A 21,155-nucleotide genomic window follows, 5' to 3' on the forward strand; every position below is an offset into this window, starting at 1 on the left:
AAGAAATAACAATCATAAATGTTTATGCACCCAATCAAGGTGCCACAAAATACATGAGACAAACACTGGCAAAACTAAAGGATACAATGGATGTTTCCACAATAATTGTGGGAGACTTCAACACATCACTCTCTCCTATAGATAGATCAACCAGACAGAAGACCAGTAAGGAAACTGAAAACCTAAACAATCTGATAAATGAATTTGATTTAACAGACACATAGAGAACATCACATCCCAAATCACTAGGATACACATTCTTCTCTAGTGATCACAGAACTTTCTCCAGAATAGACCATATGCTGGGACATAACAAGCCTCAATAAATTTAAACAAATTGAAATTAGTCGAAGCACATTCTCTGACCACAATGGAATATAATTAGAAGTCAACAACCATCAGAGACTTAGAAAATTCATAAACACCTGGATGTTAAACAACACAGTCCTAAAATAAATTGTTTAAATAAAAAAAAATAGATTGCGGTGATGGTTGCATAACTATATGATGGTACTGTGAACAGATGACTGCACACCATGAATGATTGTATGTATGTGAATATATCTCAACAAAACTGAATTTAATTTTAAAAAATTCCATCAGCCTTATTTGAAGAAATGGAAAAGCTGTTCATCAAATTCATGTAAAGGCAAGCAACACTAATGGCCAAAACCATACTGAAAAAAAAAGAACAAAGTTGGAAGAATCACAATTCCTGACTTCAAAACTTACTATGATGCTACAGTAATCAAGACAGGATGGTACTGAAACAAGAACAGAAATGCAGGCCAGTGAAATACAACTGAGAGCACAGAAATAAACCCACACATCTACGGACAACTGATTTCTTTAAATTCAGTTTTACTGAGATATATTCACATATCATACAATCATCCATGGTGTACAATCAATTGTTCATAGTACCATCATATAATTGTGCATTCATCACCCCAAACTAATTTTTGAACATTTTCCTTCTACCAGAAAAAGTAAAAATAAGAATAAAAAATAAAACTAAAAAAGAACACCCAAATCTGCCCCCCATATTTTTCATTTAGTTTTTGTCACCATTTTTCTACTCATCCATCCATACACTGGATAAAGGGAGTGTGATCCACAAGGCTTTCACAATCACACTGTCACCCCTTATAAGCTACATCGTTATACAATGGCCTTCAAGAGTCAAGGCTACTGGGTTGCAGTTTGATAGTATTTACTTCTACCTATTCAAATACATTAAAACCTAAAAAGGGTTACCTATATAGTGCATAAGAGTACCCACCAGAATGACCTCTAGACTCCATCTGGAATCTCTAGCCACTGAAACTTTATTTTCTTTCATTTCACGTCCCCCTTTTAGTCAAGAATATGTTCTCAAACCCACAGTGTTGAGTCCAGATTCATCCTAGGGAGTCCCATACTGCTTTGCCAGGGAGATTTACACCCCTGGGAGACAGATTCCACGGAGGGGGGAGGGCAGTGAGTTCACCTGCCAAATTGGGTTAGCTAGAGAGAGAGGGCCACATCTAAGCAACAAAGAGGTACTCAGGGGGGAGACTCTTAAACGTAATTATAAGCAGCTTTAGGCTCTCCTTAGTAATAACGAGCTTCAAAAGTGCAAGCCCCAAGATAGAGGGCTCAGCATATCAAACTGCCAGTCCTCAATGTTTGTGAGAACATCAGCAACAATTCAGTTGAGGAAGCCCAACATTTCTGCATTTTCCCCCAGCTCCTCAGGGGGGCCCTGCATATATATTTTTATTTTCTGTATGGCCAATTGATTTTTGACAAGGGGGCCAAGTCCACTCAATGTGAAAGAAGTCTTGAATAAATGGTGCTGGGAAAACTGGGTATCTACATGCAAAAGACTGAAAGTGGGCTCCTACTTCGCACCATATATAAGAATTAACTCAAAATGGATGAACAGTCTAAATACAGGAGCTAAACCATAAAACTGCTAGGAGAAAACATAGGAGAAAATCCGAAGAACTTTGTATTAGACAATGGTGTCTTAGACTTTATAACAGGCATTATCAACAAAAGAAAAAACAGATATATTGGACTACAAAATTTAAAACTTTTGTACATCTAGGGACATTATCAAGAAATTGAAAAGACAACACAGTGGCAGAAATATTTGGAAACCATATATAAAATAAGGGTTTAATACCCAGAATATATAAACTCCAATTAAAAAATGGGCAAAGGACTTGAAAAGACATTTCTCCAAAGAAGGTACCAAATAACCAATAAGCACATAAAAAGATGCTCAATATCATTAGGCATTAAGGAAATGCAAATCAAAATCACAACAAGATACCACTTCACACCTTCTAGGATAGCTATTATTAAAAAAAAAAACAGAAAATAACATGTGCTGGTAAGGATGTGGAGAAAGAACACTCATACACTGCTGGTGTGAATGTAAAATGGTGCAGACACTGTGTGAAACAGTTTGGTGGTTCCTCAAAATGTTAAACGTACACCTACCATATGACCTGGCAATCCTGGTTCTGGGTATATATCCAAAAAAATTTAAAGCAGGGACTCGAAAAACTATTTGCACAGCTATGTTCTTAGCAACATTATTCACAATAGCCAAAAGGTGGGAACAACTCAAGTGTCCATCAAGGGATAAATGGGTAAACCAATGTGGCATACACGTACAATGGAACTGTATTCAGCTATAGAAAGGAAACATAGACGAACCTTGAAGACATCATGTTCAGTGAAATAAGTCAGATACAGATATTGTATTATTTCACTTTTATGAAATAACTATAATATGTAAATTTATGGATACAGAAAAGTAGAATAGAACCAGGGGACGGAGACGGGGAATATGGAGTTAATGCAGTACACATGGGATTTCTGTTCATGTTAACGGGAAAGTTCTGGTTATGGATCATGGTGAGGGTAGTACAACATTGTGAATGTCATTAATCCTACTGAATGGTATGCTTGGGAGAGACTAATATGGAGAAGTTCATGTTGTATATCTTACCACAATAAAAAAAAAAGAAAGCGCAAAAGAGACAATGACAATAACATGGGATACACGATCCTGGACTAGATCTTCTAGACAGAAGAGAGAGGGCTCAACTGGATATATGAAAAATCTGAAATGTATTCTGTAAGCTTCACATCCATGTTAAAATTCTTGAACTTGTTAACCGTACTTAAGATGGTTAACCATACTTAAGATGTCATTAATCCTACTGAATGGTATGCTTGGGAGAGACTAATATGTCTCATGTTGTATATCTTACCACAATAAGAGAGAGGGCTCAACTGGATATATGAAAAATCTGAAATGTATTCTGTAAGCTTCACATCCATGTTAAAATTCTTGAACTTGTTAACCGTACTTAAGATTGTTAACCGTACTTAAGATGGTTACGTACTTAAGATGGTTACGTAAGTGAATATCCTTGTTCTTAGGAAATGTGCATGGAAGTATTACGTCAAGGAGTGTGATGTATACAACCTACTCTCAAATGTTAAGAAAATAGATGATTGATAGAAAAATAGAGAGACAGACAAATAAAATGATGGATAGATACAATGATATGCAAATGTGGCAAAATATTAAAATTGGGTATCTGGGGGAGGGTAAGTTGAAGTTCTCTTATATGGGATTTGTATTATTTTTGCAACTGCCCTATAAATTTGAAATTAGTTCATAATAAAAAACAAAACGTTGACCTGTATGATTTGACCTATAGGCTGTTGTTTGTTTACTGTTAGCATAGAGAATTTGTTCCTATTCCCAGAATGCTAAAAAACTTACCTATTTTAATGAATCGACAAGGAAACATCTGTTCATCAATTTTATGCTTCAAAGTAAATGTTTCTTTATTATAATCATTCTTTAAGCCACTGTGAGGGAAAAAAAAAGTTCACCAAATCTGACCCGTAATTTAGTACACATAATACAACAAAGAAGTTTAAAAGAACGCTCAAAAGGCACTAAATTATTTTAATAATTTAATTAAAAAGGCATTACATAATTTCTGTATAGTATATAGCAGGTCCTCTCATTTTTTGAGAGTAGCAAACCTAGCTTCTTTGTACAGACTTAGAGCTTATCGAAAGATCTCATCTTTTTACCCCATATTTCTTATAAATTTAATGGGTATATGTTGTCTGTTTTTCTCCGTCATTTAGCTCAAGCTACATATATGCCAATATTGACTTTTTTTTTCTTAGATCTAGTACCAAAAAGCATTTATTTGAAGAAATAAAGGGGTTAAACATTTTCTTTTCCTAAGGCTTTCTTAAAGGTCAGGGATTTTATCTATGAAAAAGCAGTAAATACTTTTCATAAAGTATTTTCACCTATGTGAAGCAGCAGTCACTCTTCAAGTAGTCTTTTATGACTAAGAGTTAAAACAATGAATACCACAATACTTATTTGGGCTGCTTTTATTTTCTCTTAATAAAGTATTACTAGATGATAGAATTTAAGAACTTGTTACATGTTATTGCTTAATATACAGGTAATCACTTAAAAGACTCAGTCATGCAAAAAAAAAGAAAAAACCATAACAAAGATGATATAACTTGAGTAGCTGAAACACGGGAATACAGAGTAAGACTTATACATTCAAGCAACCGCATTATAACATAATCTCTTAATTACATGAGGGCTAATAACAAATACTCAGTGTAAACTACAGAATGTAGCTAAAATGCATAGAAATGTGTGACAAACCTAGAGTCCTTAAGAGTATAATTCTGAATGACATACATTTTTCAAGCAGTAAGAAGGAAATTAAACAATTCATACTCATATATAACATTTATGACAACTTAGACAATTAGAATTTTTCAAATAATTTAATTTTGACTGAAATTTTCATAGACAACCTAATTTTGCTATATCAGCATACCCTTTATTCTAAATAAAAATAAATCTAAATCACCTCTCTACCTACTATGATTGAAAGAAATATTCACGGAAAATCACTTACCTTCAGGTTGCCCTATGTCCTGAAATGCTTTCATGATTTAAATCAAATGAGTACACAAGTAATATTTACTTACACAAAGTACTCTGTTGGTAGGACACACCATGTCACAAATGTATTCAAAATCTCCAGTTTTATTTTTCCGTTCCCTGGGCTATTTGACTTTTTATTGTCTACAGGTCAAATTAACCCAGTGGCAGGTATTGTAAGACAGAGTATCACATAATTTTTTGCATTTACAGAACCTTCTTTGATTTACCCCCAAACTTAAACTCCAATATTTCTTCTGAATTAGGGTAATCAGTATTAATTTTTTTGACAAAGCCTATTTTCTAATAACAAAGACTGATTAAAACTAGGAATACTTCTGTCATTAATTACTAATTCAGAACTAAGACTGAAAAAGAAGTAGAGAACAACCAAAAATTTGATTCTTATTCTTTAGTAACAATATTAACTTGTAGCTGGTAGTTTAAAAAACAACAACAACAACAGCAAAAGCTAATGCAAGTAACACTATTAAATTAAGACACTAGGAATAGAACAGTAAAAATATTCCCTTCTCTCTTGAGGAGAAAATTAAACCACGCAGACTTACCTATGAAGAAACTACACTAAAATTGCACTTTGTTTAGGTGACAACTCTTTCCTTCCCTGATCAAACTCACCTGGACAATAGCTCTGTCATATTTTCTTCATTCATTCCACCAAAGACTTTAAATTTCTTCAAATTGCAGACATGAGTTTTCTCATATTTCCCAAATGTGATATTCTGGACTATAGCAGGCCTTTCAAGCTTCAGAATCAAGTACTAAAAAAAGAAACAACTAAATTATATCCTCCTTTGTTTCAAAACAATTACTTACACAACTTTAAAAGTTAAAACTCACAGATTACAATGTAGTCCATCCTGCATTGGCAGGGTGGTTTTTTGTTGTTGTGTTTGTGGGGTTTTTTAATGCTGAATTATAATAAGCACTCTTATAAAAGCTATCACACCACAAATGTTTTCTACACCAGTAGATTCCTGGCAAATACATCATCCAGAATACTACATGGAAGAAACAAATAAAAAAGCTTAGTGGAATAATTTCCAATCAGGCTGTGAATCACCAAATAAAACAAAATTAAAAAGCAAAAATGACAACTACATGTTCCCATGAACTACATGTCAATAGTGAAATAAATGTTTGAAATCAGTGATACTATTTTAGAGCTAGAAACAAACAAGAGATTTACTATTCAACACTGCCTATTTTATAAATCAGAAAGTGTAGACCTACTATTGGTATTTCTAACGTGGCTAAAGTTTTCCTATTACACTGGATAAACAGGTTCAGTTAATTAATGAACACATTTTACATTATGCAAATTGTTTTCTCTCAGAAAAATTAAGATGGATCATACTCAATGGTGAAAGACTGAAAATTATGCCCCTAATATCAGGAACAATCCAAGGATGCCTGCATTCACCACTACTATTCAACATTGTACAGGATGTTCTAGCCAGAGCAACTAAGAAAGAAAAAGAAATGAAAGGCATCCAAATTGAAAAACAAGAAGTAAAACCACCTCTCCTTGCAGATGACATGATCCCATTTATATACTGTATATATAATTTATATACATATTTATATATATATGGCAAAGTTTTGGTCATTGAACATAAGCACAAGTTTGCTGTGGGCTAAGTGTTGCTCTCTGGAATAGATGCTACCTCTTTTCCTGCCCTTTTTCTATGTAAACAATTACAGCCACAACAACCATTATGCAACAAAGAAAAGGCCAAGAGAATCTCAGAGATATCAGCCATCAGTGAGTCAATGCTCTTTCACCAGCAGCTACCTACACCTCTATTTTTCTAATGTAGTTTAAAAAAAACACAAACACTACTGTTTGTATTGTTTCTTGAAGTCACTGTAGCATGATTTTCTGTTTTCTGTGGTAAAGGGATTTGTAGTAATTCAGAGTTTCTTAAGAATACAACTGGATATCAGAAGAGAACAGAACATACAAGCAGGTAAGGAAGTACTGAAATCTCTTTGTCTTTCTCATTAAGGCACATCTGCTCCAATTCCTTCTCCTCCCTCCTCTTACTCTTCCTACTCTTCAGTTACCATTTAAAGTCTCAGTTTATAGTCCGCATTCCCCAACAATTGTTAGTTAGGTACAGCATTGCAAGCAAAAACAAATGGGACTTTATTTACCCCATACAGTACACTACTAAATTCAATGAAAAGCATTCATTTGTATATACATAATTTTATTAATCACCAAACAGAATTTTTCTTATTAAAAAGTTAAAAAAATAAAATGAAGAGCCTCTAATCCAAAGCAAAACATATCTGACCTGATGGAAATACATTTTTAAGTAAAAATCTTAATATTTTAATAACAATGGCTTTATTGATAAATTTTTTATCTCTCATTTTCCCGACTCTTAACATCAATGCTGAGTTGTGTTAATATTAAATAGTATTGTCCCATAGAAAATAGGTTTCCATGGCTTTTTTAAAATTTAATTTGAGATTGTTCACATACCATACAATTATCCAAAGACCTCAAGTGCACAATCAATTGCCCACACTACCATCATACAGCTATGCATCCATCACCACAGTTTTTTTGGGGTTTTTTTTTTTCAGTTTTTAGAACATATTCATTACTCCAGAAAAGAAATAAAGACGAAAAAAGAAAACTCAAATCCTCCCATACCTCTAACCAACCCCTTCCATTATGGACTCACAGTATTGGTATAGTACATTTGTTAATATTGATGAAAGAATATCAAAATCCTACTAACTGTAGTACAGTTTGCAATAGGTATATTTTTCCCTATATACCCCTCTATTATTAGCTTCTAGTTAGAGTGTCATACATTAGTTCTAGTCCATCAGAGATTTCTAATATTTGTGCATTTAATCAAGGAGATTGTCCACCACAAGATTCACTGTTTTATACATTCCCATCTTTTAACCTCCAACTTTCCTTCTGGTGACATACTTGACTCTAAGCTTCCCCTGTCCACCACATTCATATACTATTCAGCACTGTTAGTTATTCTCAAAATAACATGCTACTATCACCTCTGTCCATTTCCAAACACTTAAGTTCAACCTAGCTGAACATTCTGCTCCTAAGAAGCAACTGTTTCCCATTCTTTAACCTTGTTCTATATGCTGGTAACTTATACTTCATGTCTATGAGTTTACATATTATAATTAGTTCATATCAGTGAGACCATGCAATCTTTGTCCTTATGTGTCTGACTTATTTCACTCAATGTAGTGCCTCAAGGTTTCTTCATTGGTCCATTTTTTTTTTAAGGCAGTTTTGTTCACCCACCATACTTTCCATGCTAAGTAAACAATTGATGGTTCCCTGTATAGTCATACAATTATGTATTCACCACCATCACCACTATCTATATAAGGACATCTCTATATCTTCCACAAAGAAGGAGGAAGAGACAAAGAAGGTAGAGAAACAAAAGAAAAAAAAGAAAAAACATGGCAGCTAAAAAGCAACAAAAGGAAAGACAGAGGTAACCTAAAGAAGAATAAAAGAGTCAGACAACATCACCACTGCCAGGAGTCCCATAATCCTTCCTTATGTCCCCCTCTTAAAGGCATTTAGCTTTGGTATATTACCTTTGCTACATTAAAGGAAGCATAATACAATGCTTCTGTTAATTATAGTCTCTAGTTTGCATTGATTACATTTTTTCTCCAATAACACCCTATTTTTAACACCTTGCAAGGTTGACATTCATTTGTTCTCCCTCATGTAAAAACAGATTTGTACATTTTTCACAACTGTTGAGCACTCTAGGTTTCACTGAATTATACAGTCCCAATCTTTATCTTTCTACTTTCCTTCTGGTGTCCCACATGCTCCTAACGTTCCTCTTTCAATCATACTTACGGTCATCTTTGTTTAGCGTACTTACATTGCTGTGCGACCACCATCCAAAACTGTGTTCCAATCCTCTCACTCCTGTCTTTTCCTATCTGTCTGTAGTGCTCCCTTTAATATTTCCTGTAGCACAGACATCTTGTTCACAAAGTCTCTGTCCGTTTGTCAGAGAGTATTTTAAACTCTCCCTCATATTGAAGGACAGTTTTGCCAGATATGATTCTTGGTTGGTGGTTTTCCTCTTTCAGTATCTTAAATATATCACACCACTTCCTCTTGCCTCTAAAGCTTCTACTGAGAAATCTGCACATAGTCTTATCAAGCTTCCTTAGTATGCAATGGATCACTTTTCTCTTGCTGCTTTCAGGATTCTGTCTGTCTTTGACTTTTGATAATCTGATTATTAAGTGTCTTGGCGTAGGCCTATTCAGATCTATTCTGTTTGCGGTACGCTGTGCTTCTTGGTTCTGTAATTATATGTCTTTCATAAGAGATGGGAAATCTGCATTGATGATTTCCTCTATTATTGCTTCTGCCCCCTTTTCCTTCTCTTCTCCTTCTGAGACAACCATGACATGTGCATTCATGAGCTTCATGTTGTCATTCAGTTCCATGAGACGTTGCTCATATTTTTCCATTCTTTCCCTATATGTTCTTTTGTGTGTAGGATTTCAGGTGTCTTGTTCTCCAGTTCCCAAGGGTTTTCTTCTGCCTCTTGAGATCTGCTGTTGTATGTCTCCATTGTTTTTTTTCATCTCTTGTGTTGTGCCTTTCATTTCCATAGAGTCTGCCAATTGTTTTTTCAAACTTTCAATTTCTACCTTATGTTCACCCAGTGTTTTCTTTACAGCCTCCATCTCTTTTGTTATATCTTCCCTGAACTCGTCGATTTGGTTTTTTATTTGATTTAGCATATTTCTTTGAAAATCTTTAATAGTTTGTTTCATTAAAGTGAAACAATATCTCAACTGTATCTTTTTTGAGGTGTAAGTTTGTTCCTTTGGACCGTATCTTCATTTTTCCTAGTATAGATTGTAGTTATCTGTTGTCTTGGCATCTGGTTTCCTTGGTTACCCCAGTCAGATTTTCCCAGACCAGAAGGTTCAGGTCTCAGAATGAGGTTATAGTCAGGGTGTATCTTAGAAGAATGATAGACTTCTCTGTGAGATCTCCAGTCGCTGTGCTTTTCCTAATCTGCCCAGCAGGTGGCGCCCATCAGCCTGCCGCTCCTGACTGGTGTAAGGTGGTGTGGCCCCTTCAGTTTCTGTTTTGGCTGTTTCTCCCAGGGCTGGGCTCTGGTTCTGAAGGGAAAGCCGGGCCCCACCTCCTTACTCTTAGGGAAGATATTCTAGGGAGTTTTCATTTGCATGTAAATTGCTGTCTCTCTGACTGTTATCTCCACCCCTGTCTGGGTCAGCACACTGGGAACTGAAAATGGCTGTGGCTCTCTCCTCTGAGCTCCTCAGGTTTAGAGAGAGAAAAAGGGACAGAAAGCCCCCTTTTAGAGCCAGTACATGGCCCCCCAGTTCACTCATCAGTCAGAGGTAACACCTGGTCTTCTGGGGTCCCTCTCCCAGGACAGATGAGTCTTCTGGTTCTTTAAGATCAGTCATCACTAAAAGCCTCTGTCTGCTTGTTGGGGTCTTTGTAGTTTGTATTCAGCAGTTCACATCTGTTAATTAAAACCCCAGTTGGAGCTCAGTTGAGCTATATTTGCTTGCTGGGAGGGTGCTGCTTTCTAATACAGCGAGGTTTGCAGCTAAGCCTGCTGTAGGGGAGGGGGTTCTCAGCACAGTTCCGCAGTTTTTAGTTACAGATTTTATGCTGCGATCTCAGGCATTCCTCCCAATCCAGGCTGGTGTACGATGTGTGGACAGTCACAGTTGTCCCCCAGAAGTTATTCCAAATTATTTAGTTGTTGTCCCTAGTTATTCATTAGTTGTTCCAGAGGACTAACTAAATTCCACTCCTCTCTGTGCCGCCATCTTGCCCCCTCCTTCCAGTTTCTATGGCTTTTAATTTGGAGAAATGATTGCTGCAGATTCAGTAATAGAAACGTGGAGCAGAATAATAGACACAAGCCAGAATCTATTTATTGACATTTAAATCTTATTATTTGTATACTAATATATCAACTATAAAATAAAACATAACCAACCAGACTCTCTTTAACAAGAAGGAAGTGGCACAGAAGAGCCATGAGCAACAGAATTAATCAAGCAATGAACAAAAATTTAATATTAGACTTGATCAAAATTTCAGCCTATAGGGATTTTTCAATTTGGGAATTATGATTTAAAAAATCAATTTTAATCATATACATAAAAAATTTAGTTTATGATATTGAACAAGGCTAATATAGTTGAGGAAGACTTGATGGGGGAGCTTAGTGGTAGTAGGACTCACTTTAAAGCTTGAGATAGGTAAATGTCTCTGAGGAGCTATGGCTTGAAGGATGAAACAAAGAATGCATCCTAGGGCTGCTATAAAAATTAACATAAATGTGCCGGTTTGAACGTACTATGTCCCCCAGAAAAGGCCACATTCTTTGATGTAATCTTGTGTGGGCAGACGTATCAGTGTTGATTAGATTGTAATTCTTTGAGTGTTTCCATGGAGATGGGCCCCACCCAACTGTATATGATGACCCTGACTGGATAATTTCCATGGAGGTGTTACCCACCCATTCAGGGTGGGTCTAAATTAAATCACTGGAGTCATATAAATAAGCTGACAAACAGAAGGAACTCAGTGCAGTTGAGAGTGACATTTTGAAGAGGAGCTACAGCCAAGAGACACTTTGAAGAATGCACAGAAGCTGAGAGAGTAGCTGCACATGAGAGACAGTTTAAAGATGGCCACTGAAAGCAGATTCTTGCTCCAGAGAAGCTAAGAGATGACAAACATCCCAAGAGCAACTAAGAGTGACATTTTTGAGGAACTGCACCCCAGAGAGGAACGTCCTGGGAGAAATCCATTTTGAACCCAGAACTTTGGAGCAGACACCAGCCATGTGCCTTCCCAGCTAACAGAGGTTTTCCAGACACCACTGGCCATTCTCCAGTGAAGGTACCCAGTTGATGATGACTTAACTTGGACACTTTATGGCCTTAAGACTGTAACTTTGTAACCAAATAAACCCCCTTTATAAAAGCCGATCCATTTCTGGTGTTTTGCATTCTGGCAGCATTAGCAAACCAGAACGAATGTGATAATTTAAAACAACAGAAATTTATTCTCACACAATTCTGGAGATAGAAGTCTGAAATCAAGGACATGGCAGAGGCACACTCTCTCTGAAGGCTCTAGAGGAGAATCCTTCCTTGCCTCTTCCACCTTCTGGTGGCTCCTGGCATTCCTGGGCTTGTGGCAACATAACTCCCATCTCTGCCTCCATCTTCATATGGCATTCTCTTCCATGTGTCTCTCTGTGTCTTCTCTTTTTCTGTCTTCATAAAAAGCACTCATCTTTGGGTACAGGGCCTACCTAATCCATGATAATCTCAGTTTCAGATTCTTAATTTAATTACATCTGCAAAGGCCCAAATTCCAAATAAGATCACATTCTGAGGTTCTGGGTGGACACATCTTTTTTGGAGAGGTCACTAAACAGAGCCAGTCAAACAAAAATCTATGAAGGTTAGAAAAGAGTTCTAGGAAATGTTAAAATGCCAGTGGATGGAGTCTAGTTAGCAAGGTGAAGAGTGGTATGTTTTGAGATAAAATACAAAGATTCAGAATCAATAAGCCAACAAAGGAGATAAAACTAAATCATTAAAAAATACTCAATGTGACAAAAATAAGGCAGAAAAAGAAGAAAAAGGAGCAAAGAACAGAGGAGACAAAAAGAGAGGAAAATGCTACATTTAATTCTAATCATATAAATAAACACATTAAATGTAAATTGTTTAGTTCTCAACTAATAGTCTGTCATGTTGCATAAAAAACAGGCCTATCTACATATTTAAAGAAAGACACTTTAAATATAAAAACACAAATAGATTAAATGTAAAAAGAAAAAATATAATAAGCTAACAAGTCAAAAGAAAAGTGACTATATTAATATCAGACAATGCAGATTTCAGAGCACAGAATGTTATCAAGGCTAAAGAATCTAATTCATAATGATAAAGGAGCCAAACATTCAAGAACACCTAACAATCATAAACATTTATGCCACTAATGACAAAGCTTCAAAATACACGAAGCAAATACTGATAAAACTGCAAGGAAAAAAAGCCAAATCCACTAGTACAGCCCAAGATTTCAACACCCTTCTCTCGGTAATTGCTAGAATAAGTATGCAGCAAATCAGTAGGAATATAGTAGACTTCAATCACATTATCAACCAACTTGACCTGACTGACATTTATAGAATGCTCAAACCAACAACCGCAGAATACACATTCATTTCATGTAGCCATGGAAGATGCAGCAAGATAAACAACCTCCTGGACCACAAAACAAATCTCAATATATTTCAAATCCTAAAAAGTATATTCTCTGACTAAAGTGGAATTAAGTAAGAAATAAATTACCATAAGAACTCCAAGAAATGACTAAATATTTGGAAACTAAAAAAGTACTGGTAAATAACCTATCAGTCAAACAACATTTTTAAAAAGAAATTAGAAAATATTTGAATAGAATGAAGACTAAAACCCAATATATCAAAATGTGTCTGATTCTATAAAGCAGAACTTAAAGGGAACTTTAGATCACTAACATATAAAAGACAAAAGAAGAAAGGTCTCAAATAAAAAAACCTCAGTTTCTAACCTAAGAAGAAAGAAAACAAATGAAACAAAAAGCTGGTTCTTTGAGAAGATAAATGAAAAGTCATTAATCTCTCGTCAGAATGATCAGGAAAAGAGACAGAAGGTAAAAAAGATCAATATTAGAAATGAGAGAGCTGACATCACTGAAACATCTACAAATATTAAAAAGATAGTCAGAAATACAATCTACATTATGCCAATAAATGTGTCAACTAATGAAATGGACAAATTCTTCAGAAGACACAAACTACCAAAAGTCACTCAAAAAGAGAAAGAGAGAGATAATCTGAAAAGCCCTGTATGCATAAAGAAATTGAATTGACAGTTAAAAACCTCACCATAAAGTAAAACTGAAGCCTAGATGGCTTCACTGGTGAGTTGTACCAATTATTTATAAAAAAAAATTATACCAATTCCACACAAACTCTTCCAGAAAATCAAAGAGGAGAAAATACCTCCAACACCTTTTATGAGGCCAGCATTACTGTGATACCAAAACTAGACAGAAATTACAAGAAAATTACAGAACAATATCCCTCAAGAACATACATGTAAAAATACTTTAAATTATAGTAAATCAAAATCAACAATATCTAAAAAGAATAAGAGCTCAAGACCAATTGGGGCTTCTCCCAAGAATGAAAGGTTGGTTTAAACAGAAATTCCATCTATGTAATATACCATATTAATAAACTGAAAAAAGAAAAGCCATGTGATGAAATAGAAGGAGAAGAGGCATTTGGCAAATTCAATATCCATTCCTGAAAAAAAACTCTCTGCAAAATAGAAATAGGAAGGAAATTGCTTAATATTATAAAGAATACATATGAAAAACCTTCTGCTAATATCAAACTGGTGAAAAGACTGAATGCTTTTGCCCTAAGATCCAAAAATAAGGCAGGAATGTCCACTCTCATTACTTCTATTCAACACTACACTGGAGGTTCTAAGCAGTACAGTAAGACAAGAGCAAGAAATTAAGAGAGTCAAGATTGAAGAGTAAGATGTAATTTGTCTTTATTTCAAAGACAACATGATTGTCTTATGTACAAAATGAAATAGTCTCCTCAAAAGAGCTATTACGAGAAAGCAAGTTCACAAGATGAGCATACAATCAACTATACTTCTATATAAAAGGAGAAAGCCTTTGTAACCCTGGGTTCAAAGCTTTCTTAGACAGGACACCAAAAGGAAGATCCATAAGAAAACAAATTGATAAACTGGACTTCATCACAATTTAAAACACCTGCTCTTGGAAGAACACTATTAAGAGAATGAAAAAAGGAGCTACACAGCATAAGATGATTCCTCTTGAGGGCATCACTCAGAATTTGCATACATCATATCCACTCACATTCCATTGGCCACAAGTTAGTTACATGGCCACTTCTATATGCAAGGAAGGCTAAGGGGCAGGGTAGGGAGAGAGCCACAGATGGAAAGAAAATATTTGCAAATCATATATCTAGTAAAGGACTTATATCCAGAATATGTACAAAGAACTCTCAAAACTAAACAAGAAAACAGACAACCAAATTTAAAAAGGGACAAATCTTTTGAACAGACACTTCACCAAAGAACACATAGGAAGGCAAAAAAGATTATGAAAAAAATGGTCATCATTACTAATCATAAAGAAATATGTTAAAACCACGAAATAACCACTATACACCTAATAGAATGGGTAAAATTTAAAAGCATGGCCAACATAAAGAAATTTAAAAGAAATAAAAATCACCTTAATTCTCTCATCCTGAGACAACTAACATTATTAATATTTTGATAATTCTATTTACCTCTCCATTGACACACTCACACAAACACATACTTTATATAAGTAGTGTTCTGGTTTGCTAAAGCTGCCATTATGCAAAATACCAGAAATGGATTGGATTTTATAAAGAGGAATTATTAGGTTACAAATTTACAGTTCTAAGGTCATAAAGGTGTCCAAACTAAGGCATCAATAAGAGGGTACCTTCACTGAAAAAAAGCTGATGGTGTCCAGAACACCTCTGTCAGCTGGGAAGGCACACAGCTGGCGTCTGCTGGTCCTTTGCTCCTGAGTTGCATTTCAAAAGGGCTTTCTCCACGATGTCTCTGGGCTTCTGTCTCTCTTAGCTTCTCTCAGCTCTCTGCTTGGTTCTCCTGGGGTGTTTCTCTCTAAGTATCTGGGAGTCCTCTCTTAACTTTTCCGAAGCAAACTCCGAGCTTCATCTCTTAGCTTGGCATCTTCAAACATCTTTCTGTCTGCATCTCCAAGCGTCCCCAAGCGTCAACCTGTGTGCGTTCTCAGCTCTCTTAAGGACTCTAGTGATCTAATTAAGACCCACCCTGAATGGGTGGAGTCACATCTCCATGGAAACAATCTAATCAAAAGGTCCCACCCACAATGTATTTACCCCTCCAAGACTGGATTAAAAGAACATGCCCTTCACTGGAGCGTGTACATAACAGAACAGTTTCAAACCAGCACATTCTATCACCTGGACCCCAGAAAGACATGTTTTTTCCAAATGCAAATACACATTTATTCTATCACCATATCACAAAAGCCTTAAATCTTTTCAGTAACAATAGATTCAATCCTTGCTTGTACTGAAATGGCTGGCTGGTTCCAGATTTCATGAAATCTTCACATGGGACAATATCCTCTGGGTTGTCACTTTCTGGAAGCTCAGGATTTTCCAGAACATCAATTTCTGGTTTCTTTGTATCCAAGAATTCAGTTCTCAGGTTATCTCTCTTTCTTTCTCCAAAATGTCTCCGGGCTTCTGTCTCTCTTAGTTTTTCTCTCAGCTTCTGTGCATCCTTGCTTGTTGCTTTCAAACTCTACCTTCCATCCAACAGAGGACTCAATTTTGCCAAATTCTCTGCCACTTTAAAACAAGGATCGCCTTTCTTCCAGTTGGCAATGACACATTCATCATTTCTGTTTAAGTCCTCATCAGAAAAATCTTTAAAGTCCATATTTCTACCAACAGTGTCTTCAAAGCACTCTAGGCCTTTTCTATCAAGCTCCTTTCATTTCTTCCACAATCTTCCCCTTATCCATTTAAAAAGCCATTCCAATATGTTTGGTATTTGCAAACTCAGCAGCAGCCCACTTCTCTGGTACAAAAATCTGTTCCAGTTTGCTAAAGCTGCCATTATGCAAAATACCAGAAATGGATTGGCTTTTATAAGAGATTTATTAGGTTACAAATTTACAGTTCTAAGGCCATAAAGGTGTCCAAACTAAGGAATCAATAAGAGGATACCTTCACTGAAAAAAGGCTGATGGTGTCTGCAACACCTCTGTCAGTTGGGAAGGCACATGGCTGGTGTCTGCCGGTCCTTTGCTCCTGGGTTGTGTTTCAAAATGGCTTTGTCCACAATATCTCTGGGCTTCTGTGTCTCTTAGCTTACCTCAGCTTTTTCTTGGTTCTCTTGGGGTGTTTCTCTCTAAGCATCTGGAAGTCCTCTCTTAACTTTTCTGGGGCAAACTCTGGGCTTCATCTCTTTAGTTTGGCATCTCCAAACGTCTTTCTGTCTGCATCCCCAAACCTCCCCAAGCGTCTGGTTTATGTGTGCCCTCAGCTTTCTTAAGGAATCCAGTGTTCTAACTAAGACCCATCCTGAATGGGCAGGGTCACATCTCCATGAAAACAATCTAATCAAAAGGTCCCACCCACAAAGTCTGCCCCCAAAAGACTGGATTAAAAGAACATGGCCTTTATTGGGGTACATAGTTTCAAAACAGCACAAGTGGTATAATATGCATGTTTTTTTTTAATAGTAATAACCTTTTAAAAGGAAATAATTGTATTGTTTTCTCTTTCTATTCCCCTCATTTCCTCCTCAAATAACCAAATTGTATCTCCTTTCATATCTTTATCTAGACTCATTGTATCTGTGAAAATGGAATGGTTAATAGCTTCACCAATCTACTTGATATGCTTGAACTTCCTTTTTATCCAGGGAACTACAAGGAAGAAACAGAGAACAAGTGAGTCAGGCTGACATACCAATAATCCTTCACAGCACTAAGATCTCTGCTCCTGCATAAAAAAAACAAGTCATGCTAACACCAACAAGTTTGCTTATCTTCATTAGATAGCCCTGCAGAAACATCCTGCCTGTCCAAGCTGCAAAATTAGAGAAACACAGCCCAAGGACAACCCCCAACCTCAAGTAACTCATGTAGTTCACTCTCCTTTACTTCCCCTCCCCATTCCCATACCCTCCCTTTGTTCCTAGCAGCTATACATACTGCCTGCCCAAAGCTTCCCTTTGTCAACAGTAACTTTTTGTTGCTGTCCTGCATTAATGCTACAATAGTTCAATAAACTTCTATACTTTGGTTTTCAGAATCTGTTTCCAGCGAAACACATCAAATACAAATATACATACATACATACATACATACATACTGGTGATGGAGTAGAGTCTTTATTCAGTTATTAACAGTAGGATCTTGTTCTATATGCTTCTCTGCATCCTGTTTTTCTCATTTTACAGTGAAAATCCCTCCAAGTCAACTGGTATGAAGCCAGTTCACATTATTTAAATGTCTGTACAATACTGCATGAAAAATGTATTCAAGCATTCCCCCATAGATGGACATTTTTTTTTTTAAGATTTGTGTCACCCAAACATGCTGTATTAAGTATTTGTGTACATCTAACACCCTTACATACTGATGCTTTTATTTCTAAGAGATGGATCCGGAAAAGGATTACTGGGTAGAAGAATAGATGTACTTTCCATTTTAATACCTCTTGCCAGATTACATTTCAAAAACTTGTAAAAGTCAAATTCTCACCAGAATGTATGGATACCCTTTTTTTTCCAAATCCCTGCAGCAATGGATGTTACAAATCTTTTAAATGTCTCCCAATCTACAAGCTGACAAGGAAAACAAATATAAAATCTACACATAATACAAAAAGCAAATACCTGAAGGTACTGTTGCGTGAACAGGAGCAGACTCTCAAGGGAAGTGCACACTCCCTTGAAGAAGAGTTAGCCAAAAAGCAAGTACCTGTCTCCAACTGTTTTAATATAGGTATAGGTGCACCCACCTAGCAGACATAGCCACAGCAGGAGCAAACATGGAAAACCTCACAACTTTCCTGGCCTGGGAACCAGAAAAGTGAAGTTGGGAAACATGAAAGTTGAAGAAGGTGGGGAATCCCTGAAAGGAAAGAGCCAATGGGGGGATCACCAAACTTTGGCTACTCACATCTCTGACCCTTGAACCATACAGGGAAAGAATAGACTGGTGTCCTTATAAGCAGCAAGACAGAGACAGAAAGAGATGGCCATAGGACAGAGGAAGAGCCTGAGTTATGCTATCATAAAGAAAGGAATGCCGTGGATTGCTGATCCCTCACCAGAAGCCAGGCAAGAGGCATGGAACAGATTCTCACCTTCAAGAGGAAGCACAGCTCTGCCAACACCTTGTTTCAAACATCTAGCCTCCATTACTGTGAGAGAGTAAGTTCCTGTTGTTTAAGTCAACTACTCTGTGGTACTTGTTACAGCAACCCCAGTAAACTAAGGCAGAAGGCCAAGCATCTTTCATGTTTATTTGACATATGAATTTGTTTTTCCATGAACTGTTAATATATATTCTTTTCCCAGTTTTTCAATAAGTTGTTTATCTTTTCTTTATCAATTAAGTGCTTTCATGTCTGAGAGATAATTAATATTTTATCTATCAACGCATTACAAACTTTTCCTTATCTGTTGACTTTATGGTATCTTTTGTCAAACATACATACATACACATGTGTGTGTGTGTTATACATACACAAATGTGCATACTTTTTTTAACATAATCAAATATGTCTAGTTTTTCTTTTATCTCTTCTAGGCTCCCTGCCTGCCTATTGAAAAAGATTTTATCAACTGCTAGGTCAGAAGTTCTCGCACATTCACAGAACCCTTAGCATTTTTTCAGAGCTCCTGTGTAGCCAACGATCCCTGCCTCTTGTGTATTTTCACGTTGTATGGTCCCCTTGCACACACTGTATCAGGGTTGGTCTGTGTGACCAAAAGAATACAGAAGAAGTAATAGTATATCACTTTCAAGGCCCGGTTATAAAAGATATTCAGGCCTATGCCTCTTTCTCTCTTGGATCACTTGCTCTGTGAAGGCCAGCTGCTATATCATCAGGATACTCAAAGGACCTACAGAAAGGCCCATGTGTTAGGGTGCGGGATACTGATTACGTGCTTCAACTTGGCGGGCCTGGGCCGGGGGACCTGATCAGCCCCTGGGGAGGGTGGTGGGCACGGGCGGTAGCGCCCTCCACAGCCCCCCGGGCCTGAGAAAGTGGAGCCGGATGCAGGCCCCATTTCCTCACCCAAAATATCTTGCCCCACGTTGGGCGCCAGGAAGTTTGCCGGAGAAAACCGCCCTCCCCCTATCTTGCCCCACACTCCCCGTTGAGCAACTCCCGCCACCGGCAGTGCGCATGCACCGTTGCCAGAGCAACTCCCGCCCGCTGCAAACAGCTTCCGCGTCCTCTCTGAACCAATCCTAGCCTTTAGCCCCTCGACATTACCATGTAAGGCCCTTACACCCCTACACCAACCCCGCCCTCTTGCCGCCTTATATAACTTGTGCTCACCCCTAAATAAAGGCTCTTGGTTTTACCCTCCTGAAAAAAGCGTCCCGCCTGTTTCCTCTCGCCGCCCTCCACACCTTGCACGCCACCGCCGGGGACCTGGCCAAGTCCCCCGCCTCGCCCTCGCCTCCGGGAAAGAGCCCCCGCCGCCGGTACCCTCCGAGCAACGCCGAGAGCCGAGGGTTCAGCAACCGGCCGCCCCCCGACGCAGTAGACGCGACCGCAGTAGGGAACTGAGTTCTCCTACCAAAGGTATGGAAGTGGATCCCTCAACCCTAGTCAAGCCTTCAGATGTCTACAGTCCTGGCTGACAACCTGACTAAGAAAGATCCTAAGTCAAAACCACCCAGCTAAGCCACTCTTGGATTCCCAACCCTCAGAAACTGTGTGAAATAATAAATGTTTGCTGTTTTTAATTGCTAAATTTGGAGGTACTTTGTTATACAGCAATAGATAATACAGCATCCAAGGCCAAAAGAAATAATAACAGTTTTATTTATTAAGTAGTTAGGTCCAAACAACTTAAGTATTTATGTCCTAACAACTTAGCAGCCATCTGAAAAAACAATAGATATAAACTAAAATAAAAATATTTTATTTCAATCCTAAATCAATATAATTGCTTTCTAATGGGATCTGTGCTTCTGTTGGACACTGCACAACTTCTCAAACATTTTAATTAGACTGAAACCCACCACTTACATTTCCTGAACCACACAGATTTTCACATGATACCTTTATCACAGCAACCACAAAAATTTCAGCTTTGCAAAGATATGACACTATTTTTAAGGATTATAGTGCAGTCTAATGTTGAAATTGTGAACTACCTGAAGTTAATAGTCCCCAAGGTATCTGTTCCGGTTTGCTAATGCTGC

The 21,155-nt window shown here is 37.1% G+C and overlaps 1 protein-coding gene across 1 annotated transcript in view; it reads right to left on the reverse strand.

Moving 5' to 3' along the window:
- Positions 1–21,155, reverse strand: part of MKLN1 (muskelin 1) — a 228,747-nt gene that overhangs the window by 152,630 nt on the left and 54,962 nt on the right. Inside the window, 2 exon segments of the mRNA XM_037836141.1 lie at positions 3,791–3,879; positions 5,639–5,781. Coding sequence (XP_037692069.1) covers positions 3,791–3,879; positions 5,639–5,781 — 232 coding nt within the window.

This window comes from Choloepus didactylus, chromosome 5, assembly GCF_015220235.1.
Source record: "Choloepus didactylus isolate mChoDid1 chromosome 5, mChoDid1.pri, whole genome shotgun sequence".
NCBI lineage: Eukaryota > Metazoa > Chordata > Mammalia > Pilosa > Megalonychidae > Choloepus > Choloepus didactylus.